The 22,387-nt window shown below is 40.2% G+C and overlaps 1 protein-coding gene across 2 annotated transcripts; it reads right to left on the bottom strand.

Moving 5' to 3' along the window:
• Nucleotides 1-1,571: 1,571 nt before the first annotated feature.
• Nucleotides 1,572-21,812, bottom strand: LRRC8B (leucine rich repeat containing 8 VRAC subunit B). Of its 2 annotated transcripts, none has more exons than XM_067001218.1 (5): nucleotides 21,655-21,812; nucleotides 9,294-9,348; nucleotides 8,485-8,580; nucleotides 5,648-7,809; nucleotides 1,572-4,645 (listed from the first exon to the last, which is right to left on the bottom strand). In XM_067001218.1, exons 4-5 carry the CDS (start codon nucleotides 7,781-7,783, stop codon nucleotides 4,373-4,375), a joined length of 2,409 nt encoding a protein of 802 aa, XP_066857319.1. In that variant the 5' UTR covers nucleotides 7,784-7,809; nucleotides 8,485-8,580; nucleotides 9,294-9,348; nucleotides 21,655-21,812; the 3' UTR covers nucleotides 1,572-4,372. The 2 variants fall into 2 exon arrangements, with proteins under 2 accessions (XP_066857319.1, XP_047915018.1); XM_048059061.2 differs by lacking the exon at nucleotides 21,655-21,812 and adding an exon at nucleotides 12,123-12,213.
• Between the last annotated feature and the right edge of the window lie 575 nt (nucleotides 21,813-22,387).

Consider the following 22,387-nt stretch of genomic DNA (forward strand, 5'->3'; position numbering starts at 1 on the left):
TAGGAACTAAACAGTATGCTGCAGTGACAGCGCCTGCTTTTAGCTGGCAGAAACAGCCAGATTGGAACCATTTTGATGCTAGCTGGAAAACATACTGAACTATTCACCCCACCCCCCAAAACACCCTACACACACAGAGCCCCAGAGCAAGTGACCTGAGGACCTGGAAGCCCCTTAGTTTACTGCTGCGAGTGAATGGGACCACTTTAACATCCTAGATTTCAACTAAGATACACAAATCTCCCACTGGGTGTGCAGGGTGTCAGAAGTGCAGAGCTCAACACTTGGGAACAAACAAAAAAGAATGAATCAAAGCTAAAAACACAACTTGTATGTTCAATGCTAGCTTAAACATGTTTGTATCCATTGATTAAAATAAGGTTCAGTTTGGCTTTCCTGATCAGCCATGTCTGAAACCATTCCACCATAAAACATCCAGCATTGTTCCAGAAAGCCTCAAGCACTACAGTAAAGCCAATACCACTCTCTGGGAAACAAGTTGCCATGCTTGGGCATTTGAGGGACTTGCCCACTCAGTAAGGCTGAATAAACTAAGAGCTTGGGCAATTACTAATCTCTAGAAATATCCAGAGTTCCATAAAATCTTTGATATAAGCAATCCATAGGATGCCACGCACTGCCTTCTGCTTTCAGGATTTGGGATCAGGTGCTTACTAGTAGACTCTACTTTGGCTGGTCCCATATTGCCCTCTATAATCCCAGCATTTATTGGGGTGGAAAGGGAAGAGGGAAAGATTTACTTATAAATGATTACAGAGAGAACTTTGACTCACATTCTGAAGATGGAAAGTCTGTATACCAATGATGATGCAAGTCTACTGGCAAAAAACCCAAGCCATTAGAATATAAATAAATAAATAAATTCCCATGAAGACAGAATATGTGGATCTGAAGAAGCCTGAAACTTAATTTCATCTCCAAGAAGAAATAGAGATAGTTCTGTAAAACTGGCTAGGAAGGTTCTTATTTTGAAAGATACAAAGCTAGCAATTGAACATGTAACATGACTTGCATGCATGTTTGTTTTTGCCTCCTTTTCTTCAAAACAGAAGAGCCAAACCACGGTTTCCCACAAAAAGAAATAATAAAACAACCACCATCAGGTACCATCTTGTATTTCAAGAGATGCGAGATCCTCAAGCTCACAGAACACACAATACTTAAAACATATGCATGGCTTACTACATGCAGCATTATTTTTTGGGAAAAAGCCAAGCTGGGAAGAGAATCATTGCCTTCCCACTTCTCCCAGTACAAGTCCGGGCTGCATTCCATATTTACTGAGCTCCCAAAAATCAAACTGGGGGACCTGCAGTTTCTCTAACAACAATTAAGACACAAGTTTAGTTCTAACCAACACAAGAGCTTCTCTCCTGGCCCAGAACATGAGAACTTTTATCAAAATGGAAGAGCAGAGCATCCATTTTTTCCACACCTTCCTGAAGCAGACATGCCTACTAGGCACGTAGATACAGATAGCTGGAAGCAAACTCTTGAGCTTTGCATTAGATGCAACATCTCATTTGGGAAATAAAGAACAGTTCATAGAATTGTAATGCAAAAAATTTAATTTTTTTAAAAAAAGCATTCATGATATGGAAGGACACAATACAAAGTTCTCAAACAACACAACACAAACAACTTGAAAAGCCTTTTTTTGATTGGAAGCGATTGTTTAATACAAAGACTAGATGCCAGTACCACTTATTGTATAAAGCTTATGACAATGTATTCAGATTGATTCCCTGAAAACCTCCTCTCTTTGAAGAAATACTGAATATTAAGGTCACAGCTGAAATAAATTCAAGAAATTCAGGGTTGTATGCGTCTCCGTCCTCTCTTCTAAACATTGGGATTGAGCTTAATGGTAGAAAAATGGATAATAAAGGCACACTGTGGATTGAAAGCAAGGCTAGAGATTCTAGCCTTTAACCTTTCTGGCTTTTCTCTGGATGTCTTGTAAACACTCAAACACACAGTGAAAAAATCCAACCCTCTTAAGGTGGTGCACACTGAAAAAGATGTCTGAATGAAAAAACGTAAACTACTTAAATTATAAAACATTGTTTGATACTTATGCATTTTTTTAACCATTTCCTTAAAGGACTTGAGATTACACATTACAGAAATGAAGTACCTTTCAAAGTTTTGTGTTATTTCACTCTGGCAGAACTACCATAAAATGCATACTTAAGATCATTGCTCACCTATCAGTTGTGTTGACTGTGGCAAAGGGCAGATTCACTGCTAAAAAACTGAAGTTATTGGCCAAAACCATGTACACAGTTACTTGTTTATTCAACTTTTTCAATACAGCTTTTCAATTTCAAAAAAGCTTTAAAGAAAATACTTGCCTATTTTTTCAAAAAATTACTAAGCCGCAAGTCTCAGGTGTCAAATTATGACATGAAGCATTCCCTAGTGTACTACAATTATTAACAAAGCTCCAGCCACAGGGGTGCAAATCACCATACTCCAGTTTAATCGATCACATCTACCAGACTGGCTGTGTTTGTGAACCACGTCAATTCCCACGGAACTATTACACAACTCAAACTTAGATGAAAATAGAGTTTGGGAGAGCTACATACGGTTGCTATGAAAGACTATTCAAACTGTACTGATCTGCACATAAAAACAACTAATCAGCTTACACTAACCATTTCTAGAACTACATAAAACATAATAATTACACATTTTGGTCCCTGAGAAGAAAAGTGCTCTAACTACAGAGTCTTTGGAATACCATCAGTACAGTGAATAAAGAGGTACCTCTTGCACTGCTACTGCAGAGACATCTCCTACTTCCACGCTGATCACTCACTTTTGGTATTTTCATTCAAAATAAACCTTACTCTCCACAGAAGTGGCACTGAAATGGAAGCAAGAGATGACTAGAAACAGTCTAATACTAAAACTGGCTTATCTGTGATTATTTGTTATTGCAAACTGGAATGTATAGTTAGCACACTTGATGGCAATGAAGTCTTTAAGAGCACAATTTATCACATTTATTTTACTATAACTAAGATTGTTTTTAAAAACTTTAATATACTACAAGAAGGTTTCAAATCTGTGTTTTTTGGAAAGCATGCTCTTTTCTTTTTCCAGGGGCAGAACTTCTTAAGTGAGCATAATAAATGTCTGCAGAGTTAAGTTTCAAGTACAATAAAACAGCGCACAGCAGAAAAATGAATAAAGTCAGGAACCATTTTATTTCCATCCAGTTTTGCAAGTATTAAGGATGGCATAAGAACTTATTTCACCACTGTTAATTATGAAATTATTCCATCCCTCAAAGAGACAAAGTTTATAACGTTTTCCTGGTTTTCCCTCCCAGGTACTTATGAACTGTGTGACTATTTGGTTTGTTTTAACTTTGTTTTTCAGTTCCTATCTAACACATACCTCTTTCTTCCTCTCCTCAGCCACCAAAATACCATAACTGGGCATGGAGAAGCACTGAGGCAGTCAGTCAGTGAGAGGTTATAAAAAAACATTAAATAGCAACATAGATTACAGTGACACCTGGGATGCTCACAACACACAGAAGACAGCTTTATAACCTTATCGTGTTCTGTTTGCCGTCATTATCTATGAAAATCAGTACTGTAAAATTTGACTAGTACATGTGCACAACAGTTATTCCAGATTCTTCTGGTTCCTCCCAATTTCTAGGCAACATTTTGTACTTACTATTTAAGACAAAAATACTGAAACTGATTTCAGATATTATTGCCCAACTGGTTTTAATAGCAAGACATAAATGGCATCTTCCACGATTATAAAATTAGTGCTTAGTACTTGTCAAAAATCTTCAAAAATTAAGGTATCTTGAAAAATGATTTTCAGTATATCCCATGCAATTGAACTGCTCAAACAGTTTAAATTCTCAATTTAAGATATTCGAAGTTAGTGAAGAGTTCACATTTAGAAACTAATTCCAGACAGTTTTTAGGCCTCATATGGCAGGAGATGAAACTGTTTAAAATTATCACTATCAACAGAAAAAAATTTCCCATAGGAAAAAAAAAAGTATATACACACTCACTGTAGCCAGGCAATCAACTCTTCCATTCCGATACTATCATAAACATTTAACTAAGTTATTTCAAATAGTAGAATCAAATTGGCAATTCATATTTCAGACTTTCCAAATATGTGATTACCTGTTAAAGGCTGTATTTTTTGTTCAAGTCCATTTTTATTTTCCACTACAATCAACTCTGTTCAATGCATTTAGGTTTAAGACTAATCTGTAAACTGCTATTCTCTCCATCTATACAGATCTTTAGAGAGTATTAAGTGAAAAGGCTTACAGGATGCACTGATGTAGAGTTTCATTTCAAGCTTAGCACTTATCTGAGCATGTCTGCAAACGCTCCCTTACACGAGGTGGAAGTGTTTTTAACAACCTTTCTTCTACAATTAGACTATTCCGTTTTAGGAACTGACATTCTTCTAGTTCAGCAGGAAGTGATTCAAGATAGTTTCCAATGAGCTCTAATTGAACAAGATTCAGTAGCTGACCCACGCAAGGGGACAAATTCATCAGACTGTTATTTCCCAGAAGAAGAAATTGCAGCTTTTTGCACTGAAATAATCCATCAGGCAGCATTTCAATCTAGAAAAAGGAAAGAACAAAAATAACCTAAGTTAAAATATGTTAACTTGCACATAGCTGCAAGTTTTTACATTTCCCGATTTTATTTTAAGGTAAGAAAGCTCTTAGTTTATGGAGGGACATGGAAGGGATAACTAACGTTTTTATCGTTAGGTGAGAAAGTGCTTGAGAACGCTACAACATTTTATATGCAATTTTTTGTTAAGTAAATGCTTAGCTACTGGCAGAAGTCAAGGCAGAAGCATGGCAGGGGAGAGCATATGCATGTGTGCACACGCAGGGTTGTGTACAAACATGTGCATGCGCAGGTGACAGGGGAGATAAATAGACCGCCATCTCCTAAGAATCATTTAACAAAGACAAAGCACAGATTCTGTGGAGAGACATTAGCAGCTCCAGTGTTGTGAAACCTGTACAAGCAGCACAGCGGTAATTAATCCCGGTCCACACTATTAACATATAAAAACAACCTTACTAGTGAAAGCAATTTGAAACCTGAACAAAAGTCCTCAGGTCATAAACCCCACAATAACAAGCCTCTCAGTTCAGCACTGCTGCTGAGGTTACCAGCTATTTCCCTCCTCCCAATCAGACAGCTGTGCTGCTCATAAACTAGCTGCTGATTCACTAAAGCTTTCACTTTGGCCACTTCAGGTAAAAATTTAACACAGATTATTGCCATTAATATACTACATAGGATAGATGGGTGCAGGGAAATGGAAGGTACATTTTAGCATCCGTCCCAGCCTATGCTATCTGTGATTATGGATCAGAGCCCTGAAGGCACTTTAGGACCAAGACAGTACTTAGTATTAAACAAGCTTTTATGACACCAAAGTTCTAGCAATTAAACAAGTACTACCTTCTTTCAGCTCTACCTGGCTTACTTCAATCACGAGCACTACAAAAACGTTTTGAATCAGGGACTGCTCCAGAAGGAATGGGAGGTTAAGTCAGTATTTGATTTTCTTTTTTTAAGTAGTAATTCAAAGTTCTACTTACATGGTTTTTTGTCAAAGCCAAGTACTGCAGATTGGTCAGATAACTGATTTCTTCAGGTATAGAGGTTAGCTTATTATAGCTAAGATCCAAGTATTGCAACTTTTTGCAAAGAAATAGCTGCAATGGAACATTTTTAATATTATTGTAATTTAGGTACAGCTGTTCCAGGTTTGATAATGCACCAATCTGCACTGGAACGTATGAAATGCTGTTGTGCCACAGTTTTAAGCAAGAAAGGTTCTTAAGATGCTGAAAACTAATTATTTCTTCCACTGTTCTGAGATTATTTTCTTTTAAGTCAATTTCATGCAAATTGTTTAGGGTAAAAATAGAATGGGGAATGCGCTCTAGATCACAGCAGATTAATTCCAAGGTTCTCAGGTTTACCAGCTTCTTCAAGTTATTTAGCACTATCAATTTATTTCCCTCGTTGTTGATAGACAAGTGTTGCAAAGAAGGCAGAAGATCTGTAACCACTTGAGGTATACGGGAAAGGTTGGTTTTTAAATGAATTGATCTCAGATTTTTTAGTCCCTGAAAGCTTTCATTGTAAATGGAGTTGTGATGATCTAGCACGAAATATCCCGTTAAGCACAATTCTTTAAGGTTTTTCAGATGAAAGACCCAAAAGGGAATTCTTCCCATCTCACTCGATTTCAGACGTAATGTTTTCAGATTTTCTTCTAAAAAGCTCACTGCTGGATAATCCATAGTTAGTGATGAATGATAAACGTTGAGTTCTTTGAGATTGACTAGCTGGGTCACAGCAGAAGGAAGTTTGGCTTCGGGAATAAGTTCCAAGCTTAGGACTTCTATTTCTGTCAGTTCAAATACACTGTCTGGAAGACCATTTAACATAAAAAGGTTAAGTTCAATCTTGTCCTGGGAATTTCTTACTAGTTTATTTTTCAGTTTTTCCACTGACCATTCATTGTTCAGATTAATCTGTTTCAGTTTGTTTTCACTCAAATCAGACAAGAATATTGAAAATCGCTGGGAATAAAGAGGATCATACTGATCTGCCAAGTGGAGAATAAACGCAAAGTCATTCTTTACATCAGGTATATCGCTGTAGTTACTCTTCTCTCTCAGCTTCTCAAAAGAATATTGCTTAAGTGAACTTCTTAACATCCACCACAAACTGTACGTACAAGTTAAGCCATAGAAGATCACTAAAACAACATAAAACGAAGCTAGAACTTTAAAAATTTCTGCTAGTGAATAAACACACTGGTACCTTTTGTAACCTGTAAAGGCTTGAACATTAACTACACAATCTATTTCAAGTGTAATAAAGGATAAATAATAGGGAACATAAATTATTATTATTACAAACACAAGGACTTTGACTATGATCTGTTTCATATACACTTTATATATGACATCCTTCTCTTCAACGTGTACTCTGAATTTCTTCACTTTTTCAAATATAGCTTTAGCTTGTTCCCCTTCTTTTTTGTCAAGAACACTCGAGGAGTTTTCTCTTCCAGTTGTTTCCAAGCCAGGTTGCGTATATGGCAGGGACTGTCTGCTAGCCCCTATATCTACTGAACTCCCAGGTGATGAAATCACTGCTTTGGATTTGGCTATTGGCAACTTCCTCACAGACTGCTCGGCAACTGTTTCTGAGAGGGCACGTGTTGTCCATGGAGAATCAAAACACTTCTGAAGAATTGCTACGAAGTGCTCAAGCCTGGAACTTGTACTAGGATAGTAAAGCCAGAAATTACTGCAAGCTGCAAAAATAAAGGTATGCAGAAGCACTAGGTATGGAAAAAATTTGGCAAACCAATGAAGCTGTCTCTCATAACATACTGCGTCAATATAGGAATACTGCTGCCGATGGAGATCATTCTGGATTTTAAGCGGGATGATTATCTGTGCTGTAGAGCTAGCAGACATGTTAAGGTTGGTTTTAACTAAATCCCAAGGCACGGCACAATGATTGTCAAATTCTAGCTTGCAAGGAAGACAACACAACACTCTGGTTTGAGTAAGCTGGAGAGCCCCAGCAAGCACAGCAACTAGCAGCATTATCATGGTGAGGTAATACCAGAAGACATCCCACCATGGTTTTAGTATGTGGTAGGATGACTGGGCATCTGCTAAGTATTTGAGTTCTGTTAGCGTGATCATGACTTTCACCTGTGAGAGAACAGCAGCTGGTAGAGGAAAAAAGAAAAGACATCCTTAGAGAATGGTTAAAACAGTTTATCTCACCATTAAACACTTGAAGCTTATCACCATTTTCATGATTTGTAAATCTAATATGAAATATTGGCCTAGTATTCAAAGTATAGAAAAAGGATCCAAGAATTCCTGATACTTAACCATAGCCATGATTTATTTTTTTTTTAATTTATTTTTATATTAAACTAGCACCAGAAATTAGGAGAAATGCTTTGATCAAGCATTTGGGTACTAGTCAAGTAAAAAGAACAAGCAGGTAGGAGTTAAGTGCCTGAGATATTACTAGCAGTCTTTGACCTCTATCCTAAGTTTATGTAACTACAGTTATTTCTCTTTTATTAAGAATGCCAAAAATCAGAGCAATACTGTAAAAGGATTGCTCTTGTAATTTAGAATTTTCTACTGAATTAAAATCATTCCACCCAATTTGTAAAGAATAAAGAGTGAACAAAATTTCTTGAAACAACAGTTCTGCATTACATATCCTTACATATAATTTCCTTTCTCCTACCAAGAGAATTGAAAATGTAGCTTTCTAACATTGTTATTGTGCATTATTGTCATTCACATACACACATATACATACACACACATGTATGTAATTGGCAAATTTAACCCCTAGCAGCATACATTTGATTAATACTTACTTAATTAAAGAGAATGAAATATACAGCACCTCTCAGTCAGGAGGTCTACACCTTTTAAAATTCCTTGGACATGCCATCTTCACATTTGTCTTCATTCTGGATGGAAAAACATTGAATATACTTTACTTGGGTGAAGCCATTAAAATATAGAGCAAATATTCAGCTTTCAGCACAACTAATGCCTTACTGCAGACATCAGGACCTGTTAAGCTCTGCACTGCTAGAGCTACACAAAATGGAACAGAGCACATTCGGACATGAACATCTAGAGTGTGAAGTCAAAGTTTTACACCATCATATCAACAAAAGAAAAAAGAGGAAACAGCCTACAGCTAACTATTTCACTGGAAAGTATTTTTTTTTTTTTACAGCCAAACAGCTCTATGAAAATAAAATACTCAACATACAAGACTTTGAGAAATAGTTCAGTCAATTTTGATACACCCAAGTTTGGCAGAAAGGTAGGTTTCTCAAAAATGGAGGGCCATATTTTACTTTGTGAAACAAATTGTCCACTGTCAAAAGCAATACCACAGACACTGCCAGTTTGGAGGCAAACTTACTATAAAATTTTGTTAAGCACTACAGATAACAAGGAATGGTGATGTTCTGTATTTTTCCTGATGTACTCTTACTGTACTTTTAATTTCCAACAGAGTTGACAAGCTGCTATAAAAATACAAATAGCAGAATTAAGTCAGAACCATATTCTTATCCTACATTCACATTTGAAGAGAGAGGAATGGCCAAAATTAAATTAGTATTTCTTGATTTGACAAGGCCACTTTTAATAAAATGCAGAAACTTACCAGGCCGGCTCAAGGTAAAGCAGCTGAAGAAGGACAGGATGGTTGTAATATGCTCCTGGAGAGAAATAAGGTATCATCAGATCATGAAACATTTGGATCCCCACAGCTGAGTAATACAACAGCACTTCAGTAGTCTTTCCACAGCAGTGTTTTAAGGTCTAACATTTAATAAGCTAAAGTTCTAGTTAGAATCCTTTAAGATACCACCCCTGTGAAATATTTACTGGGTCACTACCCAAGCATGCTTTCTGTGAAGTAGAGATGGAGTAACAGCCCTTGTCATTGTCACCTAAGTGCTAAAAAAGCCATTTAAGCACAAACGGTTTTGCATTTACATAAGAAGTTGCTACTCCTGCAGCTGAGGTGTTATAACCACAGCTGAGAAATTGCAATTTCTTCATTCACTGCAGCTCAACTTGCAAAAACCGGTCTGTAAGTATCTTTAAAATCAGTTCTTCTGTAATAATTCTCTGGGGCTTGGACATAAATTCACAGGTGTAAAAACACAGAAACCCATCAAAACACTAAACCCATCAAATTAAATTGTTAGGCCCTATTGCATATCCTAGAAAAAAAGCTACATTCTTACTGGGGATTTAGAACAGTTTCTAGCAGAAAGTGAGCATCTCAGTATTAAGGGCTTAGATATTTAATTTCTGGTCATCTTAATGACCACTTTTGTAACCTCCTGATGAAGCATGCGTATTTATTACAATTCCACGTATGCAAAATCAACTTTCCCATTGGAGAAATACACAGTATATACAAGTATAATGTAAACATGTGAATTATTAATGATAATTTTGCTCAAGACAGTTTTCTTTCAGATCTTATCTGTATGCCAAGACTGACTAATCAAATGGAAAAAAGCTGAAGTGTAATGGGCTTGATGACTCTCATCTCCAGCTGCTTTCAACCCATATCAGAGCCATAAAAGCTTTTCAAAGTGGCCTAATTCAATTGGCACTCTTTCTCAGAAGATGAGAGAAAGAAATTTAGCCCCAAGCTAAGTGATGACTTCAGGAGTTACCCCAGGCTGGAACCATGCCTCAGGCCAGAAAAATAAAGTAATAACATTCACTACTATCTAGGTAATTTTTAATTACTTCATGCTTACAACTTCAATACAAACAAATCCAGCATATGAGTAAGAAGCTACCATTCTGAAAAATGTTACCTATTACCACCAGAAACTTCTCTGCTCCCCCAAAAGGTTGCTTAATGTTGCATTACTCTGCCACTTGGTCACTGCTTATATAATTGTAGGCACACTTGGTTAGGGGTGGCTCTGACATGACACTTCTCCCCAGATGATGATGGGCTACAAAAGCCAATACCTGGCAGGAGGTTTCGTTTTACACAACTTAAAAAATAGCCTTAAGTACTGAACAGATGTTTCTGACAGTTAATCAAAATATATTTTATACAACTAAAGCATACTTTGACAGGTATTCCAGTGACACTGGAATAGATAAATAAATAAATCCTCATGAATATTACCGAAGGAAAAAAGGAACAAACCTTACTCATTCACCCCCAACACATCTTTTCTGGTTAAAACTTCCCATTCTATAGGCATGCCACCATCTCCTTTTTTAAGCGTCCCTAAACAACAAAAAGCCCAGGAACTGCAGGAGTCCTAGGACAGGTCCGAATTCACGAAGAACACGACTGCTACACAGCCTCAGCAGATGCCTTCACACACCTACTGCTTTTTGTTTCTGCTTTCTACTGAGAAGTGACAGAATACTCAATCCAAGCGATAGAATACTCGATCCAATCCATTTGATATATGGTCTTCCAAAACTTGTACTTTGACCACTTGCATGCACGGAGATTTAGTTTTAGGATCTTTTAGATCTGTATTTTTGCATCTGCATTCCACTGAATGCCAAACAACATGCAAACAAGATTAGAGAAAGCTTCTTTCTAGCTCCTTCTGAAGAAGGTCACAAATGATGATTAAACTTCAGTGATTATCCTTCTGTATTCAAAATAAGCCTGAAGACATTCCCAAACTCTGCAACAAATGTTCCTCGAGCACAGGATGTTCAAGACTACAGTAACAGTAGCGTTAGAAGTTTCCCAAACTTTCAAACCATTAAATACCTGAAGACCTCTCAAACAGTCTTGGATCTTAACCACAGCTAGGCAATCTCAACTCTCTGCGTATGGATTAGCTAGTTCTTAAGCACTGCTGTGCTCAGGACAGTACTGGTCCGCATCTTATGTTCAGCAGTAATTGCAAAGTCTTACACTGTTTAAGGTAGTCCTTTCTCTCTAGAGAAGGCTACTTATACCAAGCTATTTGGCCCATTCATTTCTGGAAAATCATAAACATGTTTTTAGTATAAAATTTAGTAAATTAGGCTATGCTTACATTTTCACTTTACATGGGTCACCATCCTTCCCTGCTACTGCTTCAAAGTTAACTGCCTAGCACACAAGCCGATAGAAGAAAAAAAAGCCTTGCAAAATTAAACTACTATCTACCACTGCCACTACCAAAACTTCCGCAAGCTGAGAAACTAGATTAGCATGCAACTTGGCAAGGATATAGTAAGTAGTTTCCCCAACTACCCAACAGCTTGAACATTCCTAGGCTCAACACAGAAGGCCTTTGAGCAGGTGAAAAAAGGTGTCTTGAAGCCACCTAAACACAGAATATCAGTGTTGATTTTTATTACTTCCTTTCTCTGCTACGCTTAACTCAAGAGAAATACTTTATCTTGCCGTCTAATCTAAATTAGAAGTAAGCTTTATTCCATATTGACTTGCTTTACAAGCAAAAGGCTTATTCTTGAAATCTGACTGAGCAGGATTACCTACATCACGTTACGCATTTCCAAGCTACGCAGAAGCACTCCTGAAAAGACCACGGTCTTCCTCAAATGATATGTAGTTAAATTCTCCTCAAACGCCACCAATATGCAAGGATTGAATCTGTTCTGTGTTTAAGAAAGTCCAGTAAAGAATTAGTCTGTGATATTAAAACAGGTCCCTGGTCAAATAGTCACTAGGAGATGGATCACCTCCCAACAGTCTTGTCGCACAGCCAGTTCTCGTTACCTGCCCGTAGGCCACATGACAATGGATTGCATCAGTGAGGTCTGCCCAAGTGCATGGAGTTACTTGAGCCTAATTTGCAATGCTGGATGGGAGGGAGAAACCAAGTTAAGTATTTTGAGGGTTAAACCTTGTAATGAAGTCGTATTACAAGTCTACAAGATACATACACTTAGGAAAAAAACAATACTTTTCGTCTCATACTAAGTTAGCTTGGAGAACAATTCTAAACACATGCTTCAGCTTTAGTAAAAGCACTTCCCCAGCCCTCTCCTCAAGATGTTGCCTTCTAGCCGAAACAGAAGGTCACAACCTGTGCTCCTAGAAAGGCCTGTACTGGTGAGAAACATTTATGCACACAAGCTAAAAATAAAAACAAACTACCCAGTTTAAGTCCAAGTTTAAAGCTAGACAGACGGTAGTTGAGAGAGAGCTTACAGAAAAATCGCTGCAAAACAGAAGTGGCAAGTAGGCACAAAGCTAGCCTTTTGGATGGGCGTGTTTGAGTTGAACAGCAACCTGATGGTAAAGAAAATGCGAGGAAATTGAGAAGTAGACCTGCTTTGTCTGTCTTGCAAGTCATTGCATCATGACTGATCTCCCCAAAAGTAAGCTTTCTGCATTCTAGGCAGTGATCCTCACTGGGATGCTTTCTCACTGCGCAGGGTGCTTTCTGAGATCTCTACCAACCCATGCAAAATCTGGACTCTGAATCAATTCTGATTTACTTTTCTAGTGAGCAGTAGTTTGTACAGTTTCAGTGGCCCAGCAATACTTCCAAACTCAGACATGCATATTTTTAAAAAATATAAATTAAGGTTATATCAGATGGTGATGGCAGTGTAACAGAGGAAGGGTTTTCACTAAGCAGACAAATGTTAGTGTTGTGGCCTCCTCCTTCCTTAAGGAGGCAATGTAAATCTTCAGACAAGCTGTATGCAGTAGCTTCCCCAGACTATGGATTTATTTTCAGCTTGTGCTCTCATCCTTTTAATTAACTAAAAATATAAATACATTAGCTTAAAATTAATAAAAGATATATTAGCATCTAAAATATTGATTACAATCAATACGGAAAAAGCAGAGCTTTGTATTGGTTATACAGAGAAGCCAAATGGTAAATTCACTTAAGAGACATGTTTTGTTTCACCCTAATATTTAATTAGCAATTCAATCAACTTATTTAATTTGTATTCTCACAGGAAACTAGCACTTTTTCCATAGAAAACAGAGTGGTTTTTTTGCACTCCATTAGTTTCCATTCCTTCAAACACTTGTACATTGCACATATTTCCCTGTGAAAGGAAATGATAAATGGTGCACCAGAAGTTTCACATTGGTATTCCAAACTTGAAAATATCAGCCACCTGAAGCTCTACCATCAAGAGTCTGCTTGGCAATTGCTGAACAAACAGCAAAACCTATTAATGCGTGACGAATAACTGCAGTTCCACAAGGCTTTAGTTTATTTATTTTTTTTTTTAAGTGAACATAAAGTGTAGCACTGCTGACTGGAAAAGGAGGACATGGAGGAGCTTGGGACCACCCAACAAAAAACAAGTCCCAAATATTTGTTGTGCAGCACCACACAGTCTAGTCACATTAATTCATTTTCAACACAAAGAGGTTAGTATTCACAGTGAAGCACTGTCTTCATTCAGCCTCCTTTTCGGCCCCATAACATTTTCAGTATTGAATTAAAAAAAACATAGGAGAAGGGCATGGATTCCTGCTAGCGAGAGATCTGCTATTTCTGAAGACATACACACTTCTAAGAACCCAAAGAAGTCTATTCTTTTAAGCTTGGCATTAGCCCATAATGACGTACACAAGTTGATACAACAAAAAAGTCAGTTCACATCAGTCTCAAAAAGGGGACACAGATACATAAGCAGGATCAGCACCCAAACTGTACACGAGACTCATTTAAACATAAATTTGAAGCCAAGCATGTTCAAAGAATGCATGAAGGATCTCTCCGTAGACAAGCTACCCTTTTTGTGAACTGTTAATGGATTTGTGGAATAGGATTGACAGCACTGAGGTACCAGATTATGTTATCCACAGCAATGTACTCTAATTATCAACACCACCCTTGAACAGCTCATGCTATCACCCAAATGTACAATCATGAACTTCACATACACTTTAAAAAGTCCACTTTAAAAAATAAAACAAACCTCTAAACTATGGCAGTCAACACCGCAGATGTAGAAGTAAAAATTAAACGGAGCTTGTCAGACCAACTAGTTGCATTTCTTTGATAAAGTAAACGTTTTTCTAAACAAGCCAAACGTAAGAGATTGAATCTAGATTACCAAGAGCTTCTAGAATGACTCCATACTATACCAGTTTAGACAAAATCAGTAGTTTCACAAAAATTAAAAGCCACTCACAGAAGGGGAGACAGGTCACAGGCCATGCTGAACAAAGAAGAAAGCTAGACTAGAAGAAAAAAAGATTTAGCACTTATAAGAACTACCGCAATAGGAATGTGCAAAGACGAAAAGAGGCTAAGAACTACAAATTTTTGCCATGACTTGACCCATGTGTTGGAAGCAACCAGAAGAGGGGAAAAGTCCTGCCTGGACTAATCTTTTGTAGGAAAAATACACACCACCAAGGATGCAGCCCTAGGAGCAGCAAAGGCTGTTCTACATTAATACCAAAGAAAACACTTCTACCATAGAAGGGTAACATCCCTGTACAAACCTCATTTGCATTATGAAAGTTCATTATCATCTCATTTAGGAAAAAATACAAAAAAAAACCACAACAGAATCAGGACTGCGAGACTAAGAATGCTCAGAGGTCTGGTGGTTCTTAAGCAAGTAGTACAGGAGAAGGGATGAGTGAGAAATGACTGGGGGTGAAGAGGAGAGAACAGAACAGCCTGGAAAACACATCTGCCTTGTCAGGACAGATGCACACAGCCTGTCTGTGCTCAGCTAATGCTTATTCCAACCAGCGTGGGAACAGACCACTCTCTCCAGGGATGACTGCAGGCATGTCTAGCAGTCAGACATTCCAGCCCAAGCGTGCCATGGAAAGTATCAGGGAAGCAGCACAGATTACACTCTCAAGTGATACCTAAAAGGAGTTAAGAACAGGCCTCCTTTGCTGTCCCCTTAAGTCCCAGCTTTGAAATCAGTACTGCAATGCTGAAGACAGAAATCCTTTGCCAATACTACAAGCAGTCCTTGCTTCTGAGTTCCAAAGAAATCTGTGAGCAAGTTTGAAGCAGTAAGTACGAAAAGTCTCCTCCTTGGCTCTTCACCTATGCTTTTGGTGTAATCTCGCTTAGGGAAGAAATCCCAACATGTCTAGACTGGGTCCGATATCTGTGGCATGCTGTACCTTCTATAACTTTCTCAGAAACCATCTTAAAGAACAGTACACCAAATCTTTCATCCCAATACTAACATGACTAGTACAGTTCAACATCTCCCAACCGCATGGAACTAGATTTTCAAGCTCACTTTTAATGCCTTTTTATTCTTGTATCCACATTCCTGAGTCTTCCTCATGCTGAGAAATATGAATACATAACCGTAAAACAATGGTATCAGCAGGATCCCTCCAGCATTCTAAAGGAAGTCTCAATAGTATCTACTTAATTCTGCATACCAAGATAAGTGCTACAATAGAAAATTAATTCTTACCCTCTTCATTTCCAGAAATCAGACAGATACTCCCGATGTCCATTCATTGTGCTGCTATGCTCAGGACATCAGAAAGCAAAGCATACCAAGATAACACTAGAGAATAGTCATTACTTAAACGCTACAAGGTTCCTCTACCAGCAGATTCTTTAATTATAATATAGTTTGTTATCTTCAGTCTTCAAGAGCAGTACAAGAGAGGCCAGCTGCATAAAAAAGTTAAGAATACTTAACAAAAGACCATCCTCCCCTGGGAAAAGGCAGGGAATTGTGCAGACGTGCTCTTCCATTTTCAGTGTACTTTCCAATAAACTGATTCCTGGAAAAACTGAAAATGGCTAGAGACCCTAGTAATATCCAACATGTTCCCAGTGAGGCTATAGAAATCAAGTCTGAAATACGGAAATATTCTGAGAAAGCGGAACCTTAGAGTATGTACGCACACCTGAACGAGCTCTGATTTAGTTTTCCAACTAGCACCAGCAGTGCTGCTGTCACAGCACAACAGAGTGGACTACAAATCCTACCCAAGAAGTCAGGTAAGCGTTGGGCCAGTTTTTCAATCCGCAATGATCACGGTGCTACAGCTAGGCAGCACAGCAGTGTACGTGCTGCTGTAAATCAGTACCGTGGGTACCGATGCATTCACCAAGCATGGTCATGTCCTGGTTTGATACTTCTGGATAAAGGGCCCAGGAGGAATTCAGCAGCGCTGAACTGAGATCAAGAGCGAAGTGGCCGACATGCTACATATGATGGGAAATCTTGCCTGTTTTGCTGAGAGCAGAGTACTGAAATTCAATGTATTTATGTAATTATTTTATGTTGGGAAAGTTTTTAGTTAGGGAAACTGATGATTTTTCAATAGTTATAGACTGCCAAGACCAAACACGTCCTATCAGGATAACAGATGTTAAAAAAACAGAAGCATCGAGTTCACAAATGAAAAATAAATACACTCTGCCTGTGCAAGATAATTATTACCACACAAACATAAACACAAGATTTAAGAACAAATGAAAAAAAAATGTGTTTTGGTTTTAAGTTCTCCTGATACTGCATAAGTTTCAAAGAACTTTCCAGAAGGGAAGGTTATTACTTCCACAGACCAGAAAAGAATTTAATTGCATCTAGGAAAACATAATTATCACAGCAGTCATACAGAAATGTATCTGATTTCACTCTGTTACTCGACATTGGAAAGTTGATTCACATTTTCAGCATGGCTAGTTATCTCTTCTTAGAAGAAGCAGCATTTCTTCTTGATTAATTGGAAAGACAGTTACTGCCAAAAGCCAGATGACAAGTTGAAACACTTGATTCTAGATGTTCCATCTAAATACCTATAAAAAAGAATAGATAAATATCCAACATACATCTGATTCAAACTCAGCTACTCTGCGTATGCAAATTCTCCCAAACCCATCTTGCCAGCATTTTGAAGAACTTCAAAGTCAAAAAAAAAGGAAAGAAAACACTAAAAAAAACAGTTGTGAAGCTCTGCAGTCTAATACAAAACTCCCCTGAGATGGAAGTGGAATAGGCTTTACTAACCAACCAGCAGGGTGCATGCTGTCTGCACAGTCACTTCAATCTCCTAAGCATCTTTCCATCTCTATTACTCTGCATTATCTATTTATCAATCCAGCCAATTATCTATTTATCAGTCCAGCCAAGCACCCATTTTTCTTTAAATAAATTAAAGGACTGAAGGACAAGTTTCCACATTGCACGTACTACGCAATACTACATTTTCTGAGAAGAGGTCCACATGCAACCGTGAGAGCTAAAAGCACTGTTACAGTTACCTACCAGAAGCACCTCCTAGAACAATGCTGTTTCACAACAAGGTACAAGTGATCAGAACCGAGTGCTACGGTAAACCTGCAGTAATCCTGCTTTGATACCTTGACAGACAGTTAGCTTAGCAGGTAAACTTACTCTTTATACTTGTGTCAAGTCCAAGCGTGCTACACAACAGTCCTCCACCGCACCAAATCCCCTTTATGAGCAAGCTGTCTGAGAAGACCTAACAACTGGCAAGATTTTTTTTTCCTTCCAGACAGCATTAGTACAAGAACAAAAGCCACTTTTCAGTATGAAGCCAAATGTAGTAATTTCAAAAACAAAAGTCAAGGTTTTACCACCGCTTTAGTCAATTAAGAGCTTTGAAGTAAAAAAACCTCCAGCCCCCAGTTTGTACGAAATGGAGTAACAACTCCAAGCAAAGCCAACGTTACTGAACTCCTGTTCAGAAAAGCACATGAACTGAGACAGGATGTGCCCGGAGTCAACTAAGCAATGTTTTGGTGCTTTCCTGACTTTGAGCCAGTGTCATTGTAAAATTAGTATTTAAACAATGTTAATGTTTAATAAATGACATTTACTTAGAAAACAAGTGCCTTTACTTGCAAGGGCACTGGCTAAGTAATAATCACTTTCACACTTCCATTTGTTGTGGGTGGAAAGCGATAGATTATCATCCCTGTTAATAATTTAAACAGCCCAGAAACAGGCAGTTTCAGTTGAAGCTTTTCAAGCGCCTCCCTTCTTCAAGTATTTCAGATTACACTACAACTGCATATCAAGATTTTGCCTTCATTCACAGGAAAGAATTTAAAGGATAAATATATTAACATTAGAATCTAAATTTGCAGTTCTCAAATTCCAGCTCAGTAGACATCTACGTTTGCATGCAGGAGAACTTAACCTACCATAAAATATCTGGATAAATATATGAAAACCTCAACTACTCACAGAATACCAACGTTTTCCCCAGAAAACTATAGCAGGAAGGTCTGGGAAATCATGGGTTATATTTCCAAGGTTTTGAGTGAGAGCATCAAAATTGATGTCACTAATTATTGCTAAATGGACTACATGACCATAGCTTTGTAGCTGTTATTTATAAACTGAAATTTTGTTTCCATATTAAACAAAAGCCACAACTCAAGCAAGTATCTCCCAAACAAGCAAATAGTGTTTGCAACACAACAATGCAAAACAAGTCCTAAGCCTACTAACAATTAGCAGCAACAAAAATAGATTGCTTTGCTAACGTATTTTTTTATTGGTATCACTGGATTCCTTATTGAAGAAATCAAAAATGCCAGTTTCCTACACTGAAAGTTCTCAATTTACGAGAAACTGCATTCCAGCTTACAATACTAGAACACAATGAGAAGTTGAACACTTCTCATGGAAGTGCACTCACACCATCTAATTCGGAGCGTGTGTTACTTTGAAACAGAATGGCACCAGTAGGAATTAAATGGAAGACATGCCATTAGGTGTTCTCTCCACGATTCCTTTCTGATTGTTGAAAGACTCTAGAACCCTCTCTGGTGTACACTGGAGGAGAGCATGCCTGTGCTATGCACCAAACTGCATTTGCAATGGCTTTCTTGATAGCTGTACTGTCTACCTTTCTTGCAAAGTACTATACCAATAGAAATCAGTCTTCTCATACCAATTAATTGGGGAAACTATTCATACGTATTCTAAAACTTCAGTTCAATATGGAACGCAATTTGATTTACCAGCGACAACAAAGCTGAGTTACGAGCTCATAGTGTGTGGCTCCTGAACTCACTCCATACAGAACACAAACCTTCGTCAGATAGGACATGCCATAGCTTGCCACCAGTTAAGAAGAATCAAGCAAACGTTTCATTAGTTAATTATCAGATTAAGAATAGATTCCTCTGTTCCTAAAATAACATAGCCTACCCCACTCAAACATTAACATTCCAGCATATTTAAAGATTCAAATACTAATTCCACTTTACGTTCCCTCTCCTTTTATGTAGCTACCCTAGTAATCTGAACCAATTATCTCCATAGTCATAGCACAGGCTTCTAACTTCTTAAAAAGAAAAAAGAATAACTGCCAGAGCAACTGGCAGAATAATGCTATTTGCAAAACAACAGCTGAACAGCTGTTACAAGGATGCCTACAGGAAGGATAAATACAGCCCACAGGTTAGCGCAGGAAATAACGGCAGCAGTGTGAAACAGGCAGCTGAGACCAGTACAAACCATGCTGTATCCCCTTAGTCACATGAAATATCCATTTCTAATCCCAGCAGAGTAAAGCTTTATGGCTTTAGCAGCCTGTAGTAGTATTACTAGAGCTACAGCCTCCTTCGCTACCTCTAGTGTGGCAGGCAGGGCAAGCGCAGAAGCAACTAAAGGAACTCAAGACTTTCTTCCTCCCTCCTCTCATTCAAGAAATCCATTATAAAAATACTTCTTTGGCAGTAAGATACTGCTCTACGAGGCTGATTTTATAATGCTGAATTACAGATGGATGCCTCTTTAGTATTGCTGCTCTAAAATTTACTCAACATGCTGTCACCAACTTCAAAGAGCACTTGTACAGGTATCTTGTGAGAAGCAGAAGGAAATTAATTTTATTTTCGTCCCCATGATAATGCTATCTTCCTTAAAAAAAAAAAAAGGAAAAAATAGCGGTCAGACCAACAACTTTTCTCTCAAGAGCATAAGAGAACAAACATGTAAATTTCTATGAATTACATGAAACCTACTGAAATTGAAACGGTTACTATGTAAAATATGTGCTAGCATGAAACTCTGTGATAAGCACTGTTACCTAGCTACAACAGGATGTTTTAAAAACACTAGGGAAAGCCCTTAAGGGAACTTGTAGCCTATCCTAACTCCCGGTTCTACAGTGCAGCCCTTCTCCCTCCCGTTCTCTCTCCTACCACATCCCTTGCCCTGGTCAGCACCGCAGCTGCTGAAGAAAAGCGCTACTTGGGAGAACTCGTCCATTCCCCCCAGGGCCTGCTGGGTTGCACAGAGTGAAAAAAACACATGCAATATACGGAGACAATACATAATAAATTATATGAGTGATGCCCTGTAAGATGATATTACTTAAGCCTTGTGAGCTCCGTTCCTCCCCCAAAAAAAGTTTATGAACGCAGCCAAAACAGATAAGCAATCCTTTGACCAGCCGCCCTCCCTGCTAAGCAGGTACAGAGAGGAGACTCCTGAGACACGGGGAAGGGAGCGATGCCTTATCTTATCGCCTCAGCTAGCAGGCAAGGGAAGCCAGCAGTCAGCAGAACACACCACTGAAACGCCTGAAAACGCAAGTGAGCACGGAGCTCCCGGCTCACCGCAGCGTTACCCAGGGCTGCTGCTGGAAAGGACCGCACCAGGTGTTCACTCGAGCAGAGCGAGCCGAGCAGCACGGTTAATGACAACCTCCACGCAGAACCGAGCCCCGGGGAAGCCCGTTTCGGCGCTTTACCCCCCCACACCCCGCAGCACCGGCTGATCGCCCCCCGGACACGCCGCTACCAGGAGCCAGGAGGGTGCCCCGGGCTCCGGGCGGAGCAGCCGGGCCGGGCAGCAGCGAGGAGGCCGCGGCCCAGCGGAGCCCGGGGCACCGGCAGGTGCCGCCGCCACACCTGGCCCGGCGGAGGCGGGCGCGCAGCGGTAACGGCACCGGGCGCGGCGCCTCCCCCCGGCCCCACCCGCACGGCGCCGGCCGCCAGCCCCAGCCCCAGCCCCAGCCCCGCTCCCCCGGGGCGGGAGGGCGCGGGGCCGCTCCCCGCAGGCCGTGGCGGTGCGGCACCTGCCGGCGGCCGCTGCCCGGCGCTTACCTGGCCGCGGCGCAGAGCCTCGCCTCGCCCCTCACCGAGCCCCTCGCCGAGCCTCGCCCGCCGCCCGCCCGCCCGTCAGCGCCCGTCAGCCCGCAGCGCAGCGCGAGGCACCGGCTGCAACCGGCGCTCCTCGGCTCCGGGCCCGCCCCGCCGCGCGTCACCGGCCGCGCCGCCCAATGGGGCTTGCGGCCGGCGGGCCCGCTGACAGGCCGCGGGGCGGCGGCGGCCTGGGCGGACAAAGGCGGCGCCGCGCACCTGCGGCCCGGCCCGGCCCCAGGGGAGCCCGGCGGGCACCGGGCGGGGGGCTCGGCTGAGGGGAAGGGCTCGTCCCGCCCGGCCCCGGAGACCGCCCGGGGCCCTGTGGGCGCACCCAGGCTCGTCCGGCACCGCTCCGCACACCGACAGCGGTCCCGTCACCGGGTCGGGTGCACGCAGTGCCCGTCCTCCTCCTGAGAGGGACAGCCCAAAGCCGCGCTGCTGCGGGGCCAGAGCCTCCGGGGGCCATGCAGGTCCAGTCAAAAGCAGATAACGTTTCACAAAACCTCACAAGTATGCACAACGCTTAAAAAAAACAGCCCACACACCAAAAGTTATTTGACTTTCCTACTCCACTTCCTCTTTCTCCAGCTGACAGTGCAATTCCCGCCCTCGGCCGTGTCTGAAAAGCTGCTTCTGCAGGGGTAAATGTGTGAAAGCCTGAAAGAAAAGGCTGATTTCTACCTAGATTTCTCCC

The sequence above is a fragment of the Anser cygnoides genome, chromosome 8, assembly GCF_040182565.1.
Source record: "Anser cygnoides isolate HZ-2024a breed goose chromosome 8, Taihu_goose_T2T_genome, whole genome shotgun sequence".
In the NCBI taxonomy this organism is placed as follows: domain Eukaryota; kingdom Metazoa; phylum Chordata; class Aves; order Anseriformes; family Anatidae; genus Anser; species Anser cygnoides.